Source organism: Aotus nancymaae, unplaced genomic scaffold (assembly GCF_030222135.1).
Source record: "Aotus nancymaae isolate 86718 unplaced genomic scaffold, 86718_ANA_hifiasm-v0.15.2.pri h1tg000048l, whole genome shotgun sequence".
NCBI classification, from domain to species: domain Eukaryota; kingdom Metazoa; phylum Chordata; class Mammalia; order Primates; family Aotidae; genus Aotus; species Aotus nancymaae.
The window spans coordinates 20,733,590-20,750,227 of NW_026988462.1; the positions used below are offsets into that span (position 1 = coordinate 20,733,590).

Consider the following 16,638-nt stretch of genomic DNA (forward strand, 5'->3'; position numbering starts at 1 on the left):
GTTAGATCTTTAGTCTTTTTGCTTTCTGTTCTTTATATGCCTGTTTTTCTTAATTTACTGTAAGCTTTGAATGAATATGTGTAAGAATAGATAGTCAAAGGACTAGAGGCAAGCCTCTGAATAAAATATTTCAGCTTTAAAACTCAATTTTTGTGTACATTTTATAGTACAGAAATTAGAATTGTAAAATGTATTCCCATATACACATCATTGAGCTTCAGCAATTATCCACTTAGGGCCAATCTTATTTTGTCTATATTTCACTCACTGCAACTCCCCCACTCCTTATTTTGAAGCTATTCACAGTCATTGTATCATTTCATCTGTAAATATTTTAGTATGTGTTGCTCAATGATAGAACCTTAAAAAAATACAATGCTATTATCACACCTAAAAATTCTATTCCTAAATATCAAATATCCAGTTAGGGTTAGCATTTGTCTTAATTTCTTGTAAATTTACCTTTTAAAAATAAGGATCCAGATAAGGTTCATATTTTGATATGGCTTGATTGCTGTTATGCAGTCATAAACTCATATATAAATATTCTATGGGTACAAATCCATTCTTCTCAGTTTTTAATGTTGAAGTTGTTCCATCTTTGGCCAGGAGACTACAGGTTGGCTCCTGAGTGCTTTTGACAGGACCCTAGTGGTTTGTGATAGTTTTGTTGCTTCTGGTATGAGAAGGTGTTCTAGGTTAATCTTAAACACTGTCTCTTCTAGACCTAGAATTGACCATTTCTCTAAGGAGCTTTGGTTTATTTAATAAGGCAAAGGTATTTAGACACTACAATCTGGGTACTAGAGGTACACATTACCATTAAGTATGTTACTGTCACTAATCCTTTTCAGTCGTCAGAGCTGGGGGTTAAAAATTATATACATATATATAAAGGGAAAATAAATTTAGAGCTCATACTGATACTTTGCTTTTAATTTGGGGCTATAAAGTTTTTAATACATATACATATATATACACATATAGGTAGATAGGTAAAGATAAATTCAGAATTCATTCTGATACTTGTTAGTTCTAGACTATATGTTTTTTACTTAATCTCATGGGTCTTAATGTCTTTGCTTTTTTCCACCTTTCTCACTGATACCAGCATGCTGCGTCAAAGGATCTGTACATTTAAATTTTTAATGACAATTGCCCGCCATACAGGTTATACTTATTTGACCACCAAAGATATATGAGAGTGCCTTTTCCTACACTCTTGCCGTAATGTGTATGCTGCATAGTGGTTTTACCACTTTACTTATAAAAAAAATTCATAGATATGTAATTTATCTTCATTTTTATCATAGTGAGGTATCGGAGTTTTATCTTCAGTTTTATCAAACTGAAATAGCCACTTGTTTAGGTTATAATTCACTTTTATGATTGTATTTTCAGATGTTTAATTAAATGCTGTTTGTTTTTATTTCTATCAACTGTTAATGTCATTTGCCCATTATTATTGTGCTGAATAGTCTATTTATTTATTTACTTAATGAATCCAGGAGCTCTTTGTATATTTGGAAATTAGCTCATGGGTTATATTTTTATGAATTTTCATTTATGCTGTATTTTCCACAATAATAGTTAATTGTCCAGTTAATCTCTCTTTATAGTTTGAAAGGCTTTCACCAATCTGAGATGATAAACATTTTCCCTTGTTTTTTCTAGTAGTCTTATGTGCTTTTTTTTATTTTAAAACTTTACATTCACTTTAAAAAAATTTACACGGAACTTATTTGGTCTAAGGAGTGAAATAGGAAGCCTGTTGGTTTCATTAGTTAAATCTAGTTTTTCCAAGCTCATGTAAAATACATAAATTTCCCATATATTTATTTGGGTATGTTCTGGAGTCTTTCATTGATGAGTTTTCTCTTTATGTGCCTGTTTCTCCCTGTTTTAGTTAAACTAGCTTTCTAGTATATCTTAATAGTTTGTCAGGGCAGTTGTTTGGATTCCCTCTCATACCCATTTGCTCATTTTCAGAATCTCGCTGGTATGTTTTATGTGTTTATTTTTTATATAAACTTTTGAATAAGCTTAGTTTCAAAAAGATAGACTAAATTATGGGAGAATGAACATAATACTAAATTTTCCTCAAATATTAAATCTTCCTGTAAAGTCTCATTTTCTTTCAAGTTCTTCAATACTTTTTATATTTTAAGAGCATTTAATTTTTTTTCATATAGCCAGTGTATATTACTTACTAATTTTAAGGTTTTTTAAAAAATTAATTTAATTTTTAGATTCAGGGAGTACATGTGCACATTTGTTAATGAGTATATTGCATACTGGTAGGGATTGGGGTTCTAGTGTATCCATTACCCAAATAGGGAACATGAAAAATTACCCATTAGGTAATTTTTCATCTCTCTCCCACCTTCCCTGCTTATGGTTTCTTTATATAGATAACATATATTGCTTATAAATTTCCCCATAATAATTCACTTTTTATTGCTATTTTAAATGGGATCTTTTGTTCCATAATATTTTCTACTGGTTCTTCATATGTAGGAAGACTGTTCATCTTTCTTTATTAAATATGTAACTGCTATCTTACCAAACTATTATTTGATGACTTTAATTTTGCTCTCTTGGGTTTTTTGGGTATTCATTTAATTTGTCTTTAGTTAAAAATGATAGTTTTACCTCTCTCACATTTCTGCACTTACTACTTTCTGTTAATTGTTTACCTTTAGAAAAATATTAAAAACATCAGTAATAATAGTGACTTTTTTGTGGAACGAAGATGCTTCTAGTATTTTTAGTATTATGTGTGATGCTGGCTTTTTATCTTAAGGTAGAATACAAATGACTCTGCTTTATTAAGAGCTTTTGTTTTTGAGACAGGTTCTCACTCTGTCACCTAGACTAGAGTGCAGTGGTATGATCACAGCTCACTGCAGCCTTGACATCCTGAGCTCAGGTGATCCTCCCACCTCAGCCTCCCAAGTAGCTGGGATTGTAAGCACACGCCACCACAGCTGACTAATTTTTGTATTTTTTGTAGAAATGGGGTCTCACCATGTTGCCTAGGGTGGTCTTGAACTCCAAAGCTCAACCAATCAATCTGCCTGTCTGAGCCTCACAAAGTGGTAGAATTACAGGTTTCTGCCACTGTACCGAGCCCAGAAATGGATTTTTATAATGCATTTTGATATTTTTATAACAATGATTTTTTTTCTTTTTCATCTTATTTCATTGTATTGCTTCTAACCATTCTCTCCTGGTTTAAATCTTGTATTATTGGTTTTTGTTTGTTTGTTTTTGAGACAGAGTCTCACTCTGTTGCCAGGCTGGAGTGCAGTGGCATGATCTCAGCTCACTGCAACCTCCACCTCCCAGGTTCAAGCGATTCTCCTGCCTCAGCCTCCTAAGTAGCTGGGACTACAGGTGCATGCCACCACGTCCAGATAATTTTTGTATTTTTAGTAGAGACTGGGTTTTACCATGTTGGCCAGAATGGTCTCGATCTCTTGGCCTCATGATCCACTCACCTCAGCCTCTCAAAGTGCTGAGATTATTGTATTTTCATTATTTTTTTTTGAGACAGAGGCTGGAGTGCAATGGCGCAATTTCCACTCATGTTGGCCAGGCTGGTCTCAAACTCCTGACCTCGTGATCCACTCACCTCAGCCTTCCAAAGTGCTGGGATTACAGGTGTGAGCCACCATGCCCAGCCTGGGATTATTTTATTTTTTAAAACCACTAAAATCTCTTCTTTTTTCTTTTTCTTTTTCTTTCTCCTTTTACTTTTTAAAATGATTTTCAAAATTAAGATTAGTTTGTAAATTTTGGGAGGGATATTTTTGTCAGGTATCTCTCTACATTTGCATTGGGAAGCAAGTTTTATCTTCATCTGGGACTGTTTTCCCCCTCTTTCATATTTTGTGGATTTTTACATTTAGCTCTACTTTCACCCCTTTGACCACTACCTCCTTGCCCAAGTAGGCATCCTGTAGAGCACATTTAAACTTGGTGTTCTTTAACATTTTATAAATGGTTATACAGTTCATTAAGAATTTTTTAATGAAATTTTGAAGTACATACATAACCCTTGCAGCACTGCCATAGTACACTTTAAAAAATTGTTTATATTAATTGTATTATTTGTACTGTTAAAAGGCAGTACAAAGCAGATAATATGGTATAGTTCAGAAATAGACCTAAGTTTATACAGTCATGTGCCACTTAGGGTTATGTTCTGAAAAATGTGTTGTTCAGACAATTTCATTGTTGTGCACACATCACAGAGTATATTTACACAAACTAAAATGGGATAACCTACTACACAACTATACTATATGGTACAGCCTGTTGGTGTTAGGCTACAAAACTGTGACGTTGTGTTAACTATACTGACAACTGAGGCAGTTGTAACACAGTGGTAAGTATTTGTGTAAGTAACGATATCTAAGCATAGACGCAGTACAGTAAAAATAGAGTATAAAAGATAAAACATGGTATACCTGTATGGGGTACTTGCCATGAATGGCGTTTGCAGGACTAGAAATTGCTCCGGGTGAGTTAGTGAGTAAATGTAAAGGCCTAGGACATTACTATACTATTTTATAAACTTGTACTTTAGACTTTACAAACACTTAGGCTATACCAAGTTTATAAAAACATTTTACCCTCCTTTAATAATAAATTAACCTTAGTTTGTTATAACTTTTACTTTTAAACTTTACCATTTTTAAAAACATTTTGACTCTTGTAACATCACTTAGCACAAAACAGAAACACACTGCACAGGTGTACAAAAATATTTTCTTTATATCCTTATTCAGTGAGCTTTTTTCTATTTTTAACATTTTTTATGTTTTCCTTTTTAAACTTTTTAATTAAAAACTAAGAACAAACACATAAATTAGCCTGTGCCTAAACAGGGTCAGAATCATCGGTATCACTGTTTTCTACCTTTACATTTTGTCCCACTGGAAAGTCTTGACGGGCAATAGCACATACACAGCTGTCATTGCCTTTGATAACAATTCCTTCTTCTGAAATACCTCCTGAGGAACCTGCCTGAGGCTATTTTATAAGTAACTTTTTTAAAAAAAGTAAGTACAAGTACACTCTAATGATAAAGTGTATAGTATAATAAATATGTAAACTAGAACAGTCATTTGCCACCATTTTCAGGGATTATGCTGTACATAATTGTACGTGCTATACTTTTATATGACTGGACTAGGAGCACAGTGGGTTTATTTACACCAGTATCACCATGTGAGTAATTTGTTATGATAGTTATAAGGTCACTGGGCAATAGGAATTTTTCAGGTTTATCAAAATCTTAGGAGACCGCTGTTGTATATACAGTCATTGTTGATCAAAACATTGTTCTACAGTGCATAACTTCATGAGGATTTTAATGGATCACAAAGGCAATGTTTTAAATCAAGGCATAAAACAAGTTATTCATTAAATGATATTGGGAAAATCGACTAGCTATTTGGAAAAAAGACAGCATTATGTCTTTTTTTAATGTCCAAATTAAGTTGGATGATTTTTTTTTCTTTTTTTAATACATGAAACATTTAATACATGCTACAAAAAATTTTTTTAATGGTAAAACCCTAGGGATTTTTTGAAAATAATCTTAATATCAAGAGGGCTTTTTAAGGTATGGCACAATATTTATGAAGGAAAACGTTGGTAAATTCCAGTACATGAAGAATTTAAAACTTGTTCGTGACAGAAATGAACAACAGCCCCTTTCTGTCCAATAAAGGATGCATCATAAACAAAATCAAAATCCAGTTGGGGAAAATATTTTGTCCAAATTATCACCAAACTTCATTCACTTAGAAAAATACTAGCAGGACAGATTGTGAAAAACATCAAGAAACATTTCACTTTTACTGATAGAAAGTCACACAAGATGTACAAATATACAAGGTTCATATCTGTAGAAATTGGTTTAATGATGCTAGCTATATAATATATATGACTATACAAGAAAAGTGACATTTGTTGGTGAGGACATTGAGAGATACTTATGAAGAGAATTGGGTTAATAATTATGAAGTTATAAACCAGTAAAGTATGTATTTCCATATATGTACCATACATATTTGTATACAGAAATTATTTTAGTATGTGTATAGAAAAATATATGTAGGATATAACTGAATTCCTCACAGAATAGTGGTTATCTCTTAGGGTTAGGGATAATCATGGACTATGCTTTTTACATTATGTGGTCTGAAATTTTGAATCGTCAAATGGGTGAATTGCAGAAGAAATTGTTTAAACTTTAAAGATTTTATGTTGCAGTTACCTGAAATATTGATTTCTTGAACTTTTCTAATTATTATAAATACATAGTTTTATCAAAATGAAGGAAATTAGGGAATATGTTTCTTATAACATCTAATTTCTTAGTTTTCCTGAATAAATTTACATCTTCAAAAAGCAAAAACTCAGGTAGTTCAAAAATTTACAGAGCCTAATTCTCAAGTTTGTAATGGAGCAATGTTAATAAACAGTTTGAAAATCATCTTGTAAATAATCTTAAAGTTGAAACTCTAGCAAGTTGTAGACTCATCTTATAAATTTGAGGAAGTGTGTGCTGAATATAGAGCTGTGTAAAGTTAGGTCATCAGAAATTTGTGTCAGTAACTTATTTTTGAAAATGTCAGTATTATTTTTTGCTTTTTAGATGAATTAGCTGAATGTAAGGAAGAGTTTTATGCGTAGGCATTTTGCATTAAACAGGTGGAATTTCTTATAGTACTATGATACATTTTTATGTAATAATGATAGCTTCAAAAAAATTGCAGGTTGTTCCGGAACTAAAATATATATAAGTACATTAAAAAAAAAATTGTAGTTGTATGACATTGTGACTCCTGAGCAGCATTTTAATAGGCATGAAATCTTTTAAATTTATCATAAATTTGTATGTGCAGATTTAAAATTTATACCTGGGGATTTTAATACCACACAACTTATATCAGATATCATTGAATATATAATTGTTTCTACATTTCACATTGTGGTGTACTTTGAGATCGTATTATAAATCTTGTGTGAGTATAAGTTATTGCAGTATGTTGCTAACATTGATTTACCTTAGTTCATGTTGCTCTAATATAAATGCAGTGTTTCCAAACCAGCCACCTAATGTAGCAAGTGCTTAGACATGACTGTTTTGTAAGTGCACGTTTTATATTCAGTTATAAAAGCTTTGTAGGAAAAACTGTTTTTCAATAGAAAATTTCAGTGGGTTTTTTTTCCTTTCATTGACATACTTATATTTTTTATTAGTTTTACATTAAACATTTTATAGTAGTTGATTATTTGATGTAATTTGAAAATACTTTACACATGAAAAATTATTCTTATTAAAGATTAATATTTACTATATATACCATTTGTAAATGAACAGTAATTAAAATGAAACAAAATATATTTAGCATATTGATCCTAATTTAGACATTGATTCAGAAGCTAAAACCAGGATCTTGAAATATCTTGGGATTGTCATCTTAAACAGCAATTGTCATTGTATTGTAAACACATAGACATATTTCTTTTAATCAAATATTGGCCATTAGTGAAATAGCTCTATTTTATTATGAGAAATTATTCTTATTTTCTTTTTAAAGGAATTTCCAATTACTAGTCTGATTGTAGAAGTAAAAAAAATCAAAAGTAAATTATAAATTATAATAACAAATAGTAAATTGAGAATTAACCAAAAACCAAATGGATAGCGGTCTTCAGTTGTGTTTAGCTATTTTAACTTTAATGTTAGGCACTATGAAATTTAATTTTTTTCTTCAGAAATGTTTAATGTCTTATATTCCAATATTTTTAATCGTTTTAGGCTGCAGTTCATGGAGCTCGTTTCAAAGGGCAAGATCTAAAACTGGCATGGAATAAACCAGTAACTAATATTTCAGCTGTTGAAACAGAAGAAGTTGAGCCTGATGAAGAAGAAGTATGTTATATTTTTTTCCATTTATTTTTACCGTTAATCGTTCATAGCTTTTATATATAATGTGATTTTTTTATGGCTGTGATTTTAACATAAAACTTTTATTCCTGATCCATAGTCCAGGCAAGGGATATCAGATAAATGCAAACAACTTTAAATTTTAACTGGATAATGAGGAAAAACTGTGGATTGCTAATTCAAAAAGAATATATGAAAATTATGTATATACTCTACCCTTAGAAATGATAATTATTCATTAGATTTTTATCCACAGGAAATCTTGTAATATTTTAAGTTTTAGGGTAATCTCTTCTCAGTTGCTTTATTAACATTTCAACTTTCCTTTATTTTAATTCATATATCATTTTAGTCATTAGAATGATTGCCTGTTACATGGTAGATAATGTCTTAGGCACAAAAATGAATAAGACACGGTCCCTATCATCAAGGAGCTTATAATCTGAAAAGGGGGGTGGTGACAGACACATAAGAAACTAGTTACAATAAAAGGCAGACTGATAATACTGAATAAAGATTTGAACAACATGCTCTGGAAACTCAGAGGAAGGAGTGATTGTTTCCATCCCAGAAAATTTTAAAGGAGGTATTGACAGTGGAACTGGGCCCTAAGTGATATAATAGCTTTCATAACTTAGAACTGGAACTGGGATTATAGTTGAGAGGTATTTTAGAGGGATGAGCGTCAGGAAAAGTGGAAGTGCATTTTTCTTTGAGTAACACCAGTTAGTCTGATGGCTAAGAGGTGTGAACCAGTGAAGTGGTAGAGAGCCCTTTGAAATCAAAAACTTAAAAGTAAGCAACTCTTATTTAATTACGAAATAAGCTTTAGGAGAAAGTGTAAGTTAAGAAATAAAGGTAAGGTGGGAAAACTAAATGATTCCATGTTTTACCTTCATAATGGCACACTTCATTTTGTTTGAAGAGCATTTCAAGGCTGTTATACATATCCATAGTCAAATGCAAGAATAAAAATGTATATTTTGAAACTCATATACATGATTTGTCATTTTATATTTTAGATTATACCTTTGTCCTTCCATGAGTTTGAATTGAATGGGGAGAAAAGCAGGAGAGCTCCTGGTATTAGGTATTTTGAAAAGTTTGAAATAGCAGTCTGAGAAGTGTTTATGAAGGGAATGGGGAAAAGAAAGGAATGCAATAATAGAAAATGTTTGTTGCATACAGCAGAAAATAAATATAAAATAAATCTTGGTAGAATTTTATACAAGTTATTGGTTGATTTCAGTATGCAAGGTTAGGAGTGTAAATTAGAGAAAACTTACTGTTTTCTTTTTTTAAAAGTTTGACCAATATTTTAAAGGTACAGAAGATGGTGTAATTTGCTAAAGAGAGGCAGGAAAAAATGGCATGTACAAAGGCTTAATTTCGTATTTGTTTAGTGCCTGTTTCATGCAAGTAAATAGAATAGGTCGTACAGAGAAACCATTGAGTGGTTAAATGTTGCTTTTCTTCGTTTTGTGAATGTTCTAGCTATAAAAATACCTTTTGTATTCAACTCTGTTGAGAGAGATCAGTATTTAAAAGTGTCACCTTTTTTTCTTTTTTTTCTTTCTTTTTTTTTTTTTTGGGTAAATTCCTAAATACATTTTAACCTAAAGTTTCAGGAAGAGTCTTTGGTGGATGACTCATTACTTCAAGATGATGATGAAGAAGAAGAGGACAATGAATCTCGTTCTTGGAGAAGATGATTTGACTGATCATTGATCTACATATGCTAGAACTCTACCTGTGTTTCATTAGTATTATCTAATGTACTTTTACATATTTGTAAAAACAATTTTTGGTAAAATGTGATGAAGATGGATTTCACAATTAGACAAAAAAGAAGAAAACTACCTTCTGATCTTGTATTTTGAAAGATTGATGTTTGCATTTTATTTCAGTAAACAGTTGCTAAAGACATCATACTAGAAATATATGCAATGTTTTTATTACATACTTATACTGGACATTACAGAATTCTTTGGGTTCTTTGTAATTTAATGAATAGGTCTGAAAACTTATGACCAATACTTGTTATAACTTAGAGGATTTTGTTTTATTCCAAATAAGGAATGAATTTGCATTTAAAAATCTTAATGAATGTTTTCAAAAATGAATAGATAACATAGTACTCTAACTGAAGTCTCCAAGTTATGTATTATAATATTACATAGTAGTATGCTTAGGCTTTACTATGTATTAGCCTTTTGTTGGACTGTGTATGTATTTTACCATATGGGTTTTAATGATAATGGTGTATGACTGCTTTACATGAGTCCTTATGCATCCGGATGTTATAAAATAAAGTGGAATGGTCTCTTAAAAAAAAAAAAGAAAAGAAAAAAAAAGCAATGACAAAAAAAAAGCCAAGACAATGTTCCTTGATTAAAAAAAAAAAAAAAGAAAAAAAAGAAAAAAGAAAAGAAAAAAAAATTAAAATAGACCATTCCAGATGGTGATCTACCCTTCCCCCCAATTATCACAAAAAGAGCTATAATCACTAACTTATTCTTAATAATAATGGTTACTGGTACCCTTACAATAATTTACAATCCAATGTTTAAAAATTATACCACTTAAGTTTGGTTTGATCCTATAAATTTTCAACAAATGTCTTAAAATTTAAAAGCAGGCTGATTAGTTTGGAACCAGACTACAAGTAGAGCTAACATTTGGTGAATAAGAAAACATCACATTACATTTTGGATGTATGAAAGAAAACTTGACCATTTGAAGATATATGAATAAAGAAATGTACTATAGATACTACTTTAGGAAAACACTGTTTGGTAAGTGTTCCAGTCTGATATTTTAAGTGTGTATTTCCTATACTTGTATAAAAATCTTTGATGTTTGCAACAATACTGTGATTCTTTTAAGTGGATTTCTTTTGCAAGTGAACATGATCATTGAAAGTTGATGTAGCAGTTTCCAGGAAATAAACGCATCTTTGTAGAATGGGGGTGGGGGATTACATATTTATATTTTAAAATTCATCATTTCGATTGCAAGTGTTTCTGCCTCTCGAGATTATAGCGATAATATTAAAAAATCACATTTAAAAAATTCTTCCATATTGGGGTCTTCACAATCAAAAGCTATTGTTCCACCACCACCATAGTCTTCTGCCACTGGAGTAACTTAAGGATGCTGTTCGTTTTTCTTCTTCCCCATACACTCCTACTTGGGGTTGAAGTTGTGTATATTTTCTTGACGGTAACACTATTTCATTGGAACACTTTGGCTTGCAATTTGTGTATATGTTTATGTTTAAAATTTCAAAATCAGATTTCAGTTGTCAAAATAGTGACTTTGCTCAAAAAGTCATTATTTTTACTTCTGTAGTTAAAGATCTATTTTTATGTAGTCTCTTGTATGTTGACTATGTGCTATTCTGATTCATTAGGTAAGTTTGTTTTCTTTTCTTTTTAGTAGTCGTGAAAGGTGCCAAATTGGCAGAGGCTCACGTTTCTTCTCTTTACACCAAACAGGTATTATAAAGAAAGTAAATCTTTCAAAGGCCAGTTAAATCTCCATGCTGATATTTGGCTTTATAATTTGATTAGTTTGTTTCAACCTGATATTTCAAAAATTATAAAAATTCCCTTATAATATAACTGAAAACACATACTCTATTTCAGTCCATGAATAGCTAATCAGTTTTCCTAGCCTGAAATTTCCAAGTAACTTAGAACCTAAAATGTTTTAAGCCATGTTATTTTGAATGAATCAGAAGACAAATATGTTTCAGTTTGGTCCCAAAGAATGGGGATTAAATCTTACCAAGATTAATTAGGTTTACAGGTATATTATTTGTAGTATTAATATGATTCTAATTATAAATATTAGTATTAAGTTGCTACTGAATTTTTTACTTCTTTATAAATACTAGCATTCTGTGTGTACTTTGATATTAGGAAGGAGTTGTTAATTCTCATTTTACAGATAAGGAAACTTAGATTAATAGAGGTAGTATGATTTACCCAGTCATGGCTAGTGGGTGAAAATAGTACATTTGAATTCAGGCATTCTGATTTCAGTGCCAACTTTTTTTTTTTTTTTTAACTCTATGTTGTTGCTGCTTTCCTAATTATTGATGGAGTGGAACATCAGATTGTGTTTATACTAAATATGGTAGTTCTTGCCTCAAAGGTACTACACAAAATTAGTAGACTTCTTGGTCCTTCGCCAGTTCATACTTATACCCTCCCTTTTAATACAGCACTTTGTTCATATCTCTGTTACAGTACTTACATTGTAATATAATTTATCTGGTTTATGTCTGTCTTCCCCACTAGATTACAAGCTCCTCTAGGAAGGGGGACCATGTCTTATTCATCGTTTTATTTCTAGTGCTTATCACAAAGCTAGACTTATATTGGGCACTCAGATGTTTGTTGGATGAATTAATGAATGAATGCATATTTAAGTCTCCGATCATAGAGTGACAATTACCTCCCTTGTTAATTCTTATCAATTTTCCAAAAATCTCTTGAAGATCTCCTCAGTCACTGGGAGCATTTTGCTAAGCAATTGATAACAGTTCAAGTTTGTCACCAGTGGGGTTACAAATACTGATGGAGGTATACACACGTAGTCTTAGTGGAATTTTCACAACATTTAATAAGGCATTAATATTTTGCGGTAATAAATGTTGTAGTCTGTTTCAGAGGTAAAATACACTCTTGGTTTCTGTTAGTGTGTATGATTAGAAATGCTAAGAGCCACTAATCTAGTCCATCCCACTAATTTTTATATCCAAAGGTGACCTAGTAATAGAATACTAGACAAAGTTTATAAGAGATTTAGCTTTTGGTCCCAATTCTGCAACTAACTCTCTGGCCTTAGACAAGTCTCCTGCCTTATTCAGGGTTGTTTCCTTGTCTATAAAATAAAGAGTTGGACTAGATGATCTCTAAGGTCCATTTTACATCTATAGTTACCCTGGTGCTATATTAGTGTTTGATACAAAACAATTTAATATATCTAAGACAGTTCTTACCTATTATCATTGTTTTCTATCATTTTATCAATGGAAACAACTTGGATTTGGTTATGGTAATTTATATGATGCCTCTTGGTACAGTTTTGTATTTAATATTCCTACATGCTTATATTTGCCAGCACAAATTACATTTCAGCCTATAAAACAGAGATGAACTTCTGTATTCACTAGCACTTCCTTTTCCCAGTTGTAACTTTTTATTTTCCTTCTAAATTCAGAGTTTGAACATAGAAATACTTGCTAGTAATGCAGATACAGTCCGTTCCCTCAACAATATGGATTTAAATTCTACTTTCCATCTCAGTTTACTCTTTAAGAAACAAAAACAGTATACTACCTAAAACTAAACACACATTTTTAATTCTGCAGCTCTCCTAATAGATTCTTTTGCTTTAGTACAGATCTGGGCTGCAGGCTGAGTTGAGAATTGGAAAAACGATTGAGGGCAGCAATATAGGTAGCCTCTTCATACAGGAAAAAATTGAGGAACATTTAATATTACTAGTTAAAAGATTGATTAGGATTATCTCAAGGGATGGTTAAGTTGTCGTTTTACATATTTCACCCAATATTTTGTATTGCTACTTAAGCAGTGTTGTTTTAAATGTTATTGGATAATTGTAACATATCAAATTAAATTTTATATTTAACTGATACCCAAGCATTTGATGAAAACATGTTGCAAGAATGGGAAAGTATTCCATAGCGTTTGTTTTATTGTGATACGATTAAATGTGACAACTAATAGTTTACTATAAAGATAGGACTTCAGTGTTTTAGCTGATTTCCTGTAGAAAGTGTGACTACCTTTAATTGAAAGAAATGTCTTCTTACTAGAACTGATTTTGGGGGACTCTATATAAAGAGTTTCGACCACTCTTACTTGGAATACTAACCATTGGCTATAAGGGTTCAAAAAGGAAGCAGCAGTTGCTTGTTTGGTATGTTGAAATGTATCACTGGCTGTTTTAGAGTAAAGAGCAAACTTTATCAATATGTTTTCTTTCTTTTCCCCCCTTAACCACAATGTAGACTGATAGAAAACTAGTTTTAGTTCTAGAATTTAGATAAATGTTGTAAGCTCCACCCAAAACAGACACAGACACACACACACACACACACTCTTACAAAAGTCTGTTAGCCTTTTAAAAGAAAAATTTCCTGCGTCACATTTTGGCTTAGTTAACTTTTTGGTCTTTCTCTTGGAGCTTTTGCTGTTCTTATAAAATAGTATAAATTAAAAATGAAAATTTAATGGAGAATTAAATTACTAGTTTACAATATTTGTACAAGAAGAAGAAAATTTCCTTTTCCCAGATCTCAGGAACTACCTTGTTCCTGTTAACTTCTTGAGCTGACTAATTGCTCTAAGGTATGTATACAGGCCTTTGGAGAAGAGCAGTCTTAAATTTTTCCTATTTGATCATTATATACCTATCAGATGACAAGAGATAATTTTCCAAAGTTGCTACCTAAAAATCCTAGGAAAGAAACTTTGGTGAACATGACTGCCATTGCCAATAATTGCTAATGAAAAACATCACGCTTAGTAGAAAAACACCTAATTTGGTAATAACTTTCTTGAAGTTTATTCATATCATGTGCTTGTTACTTCATGTAATTAAAAGGATTTTAAAATTCTGCTTTTTTTTGTATCCACTTTTTATACTTGGTATTTCCTAAATTCTTCCCTCACTGTTTATTTCATCCTTCTACTCATTTTCCCATCATCTTCAATTAGCCTTTCCTTGTATACCAGGCACTGTCTGATTTCGATGTGTACCTTTTATTTTTGCTGTGGGCCTTTGTGCTTAGTATAGCATTTTACTTCATATAGTGTGATTAACGAAGTGATTATCATATGGAGTTTAAGGAAATTAGATGTATCTTGCAATTACTTTGAAATCTTTGGGAAAGCTTAAGAAAATTGTTTCTGCTTTCATTTTTATTTACAACATCTTGTAATTTGTTGATTATTTCTTAAAATTTCTCTGCCTACTCACATCTCTATGAAAGTTTTCCCTATGATCAGTTACTAGTTTTCGTAATGAAAACTTTAGACCATAAGATATGTTGCATGCTGTGATCTTTTGCAGCTTAATGTTTGAAGGAAGCATAATGCAGAGAAGTTTTGTTAAAATAATCTTAGCCCAAAGCTTTGTGTAATTTGCCTGCAACTTTGATTTTGATTCCTTTCTCAAATAGTTTTTTTTTAATGTTTAGAAAAATTGGAGGTCAATTTATGATGTGATTCAAGTTGTAGATTTATTTGCTATTTTCAAAGTTTTTTTTTTAATAGTCTTCTCTTTTTCCAGCAGAGAGAGATCATCATTGCCTGAATTTAGCTTTGTGACTGCGAGAACAAGACCAGTTCCTGTCTGGAGACGACTGTTATAATAATACCATCCTATTATTTTATGTTCACTCTTTATCAATTTGAACAGATGTTTACATGTACTATAATTAGCATTTTATCTCTACAGTTCTTTAAGAGTACATCTGAGTCCAAAGTGTATCTGAATATGTGCTCTGACCTTATTCTTAAATGTTTTCTCCCCGTACTTTATAGCCATTTATTTTTTAAACACCTTAAGAAAGAACGAAAAAATTCTCTTGGATGACATATATTCAGTCTGAGCCAAATTGAGGATTGTGTCTAGGAAATCTGTAAAGCCATGCTACTGTGTTCTTTAGCATGAACAATTTAAAATGAAAATGAATTAAAAAGTTAAACATGAGTTTGGTTTTAATTTTGGGGGGTCTTAAGATATAATTCTGGGAGTAGGATAGCCACTTGAAATAATTTTGAATCGATAAGTACTTTTTTATGTACTGTAATAGCTTGTGCATTTCTTCTAAATATACTTTATGATGTTGTTGCTAAGGCCATTTACCTAAATATTTTTTTAAAAATTCTTAGCTCTTCAAAGCCAACAATGAAAATAGTTTTCTTCCAAGTGACAAATGATGATCTGTGGATTATAAATATTTTAAAAATCTATTAAATGTCTTAACATAATTTTTTCACATTTTTTTGACTTTCAATCAAGACATCAAAGATGATTTTTAAAGCAAGAGGAAATAGTGTTGTGTGCCTAACATTGGTAAAGACTGGTTTTTAACCATTTTAAGAAGTGTATGTCCAAATCGGTATGGCTTAATATGGCTTAGAATTACTTATAAAGAATATGATCAAATCTTATCCTAAATATGTACCCACAATATCCCTTTAATAATGGGCATCATAAGAAATGTATTAACTTAGTTTCTGAGTATTCCTTCATAGATTCTCAGGAGGCATTTAAGAAGTTGGAAGCTATGCTTGGTAGTAACTATATTAGAAAAGTCCAATTTACACTGATTTTTATTCACCCTTGTTTTTTATTTTTATCCAGCCATACTCACTTTGTCACTTCTTTTTTGTATGAAGCTAAATATTCTGCAAACTTTTTTTTCCCCTTGAGTATGCATTGCATTTGTCATCATGAAAAATAAAAGGAATGTAATGAACCCATCAGTCATAATGTAAATTATCTGTTTTGATCCACATTGGTTGGACAGAGCATGGTTAATTCTAGGCTTGGTTAAAGAAAAAGTACATATTTTGGAAAGTCTTCTAATACACTTAGGACCTAGTAGCTTACCAGGCTTTTTTTTT

At 31.2% G+C, this 16,638-nt stretch overlaps 1 protein-coding gene across 19 annotated transcripts in view; it reads left to right on the forward strand.

Annotated features, from left to right (window-relative positions):
* The window catches only part of RBM26 (RNA binding motif protein 26), a 90,942-nt gene extending 75,224 nt beyond the window's left edge, over window positions 1–15,718 (forward strand). For 12 of the 19 annotated variants that reach the window (XM_012445351.2, XM_012445352.3, XM_012445359.2 and 9 more), the window contains 3 exons: window positions 7,841–7,954; window positions 9,592–11,466; window positions 15,296–15,718. In XM_012445351.2, the coding sequence (XP_012300774.1) occupies window positions 7,841–7,954; window positions 9,592–9,681 (204 nt within the window). In that variant the 3' untranslated portion in view covers window positions 9,682–11,466; window positions 15,296–15,718. The remainder of the gene's footprint in view (window positions 1–7,840; window positions 7,955–9,591; window positions 11,467–15,295) is intronic. The other 7 variants (XM_012445345.3, XM_012445347.3, XM_064362240.1 and 4 more) reach the window with 7 other exon arrangements.
* The last annotated feature ends 920 nt before the right edge of the window (window positions 15,719–16,638 follow it).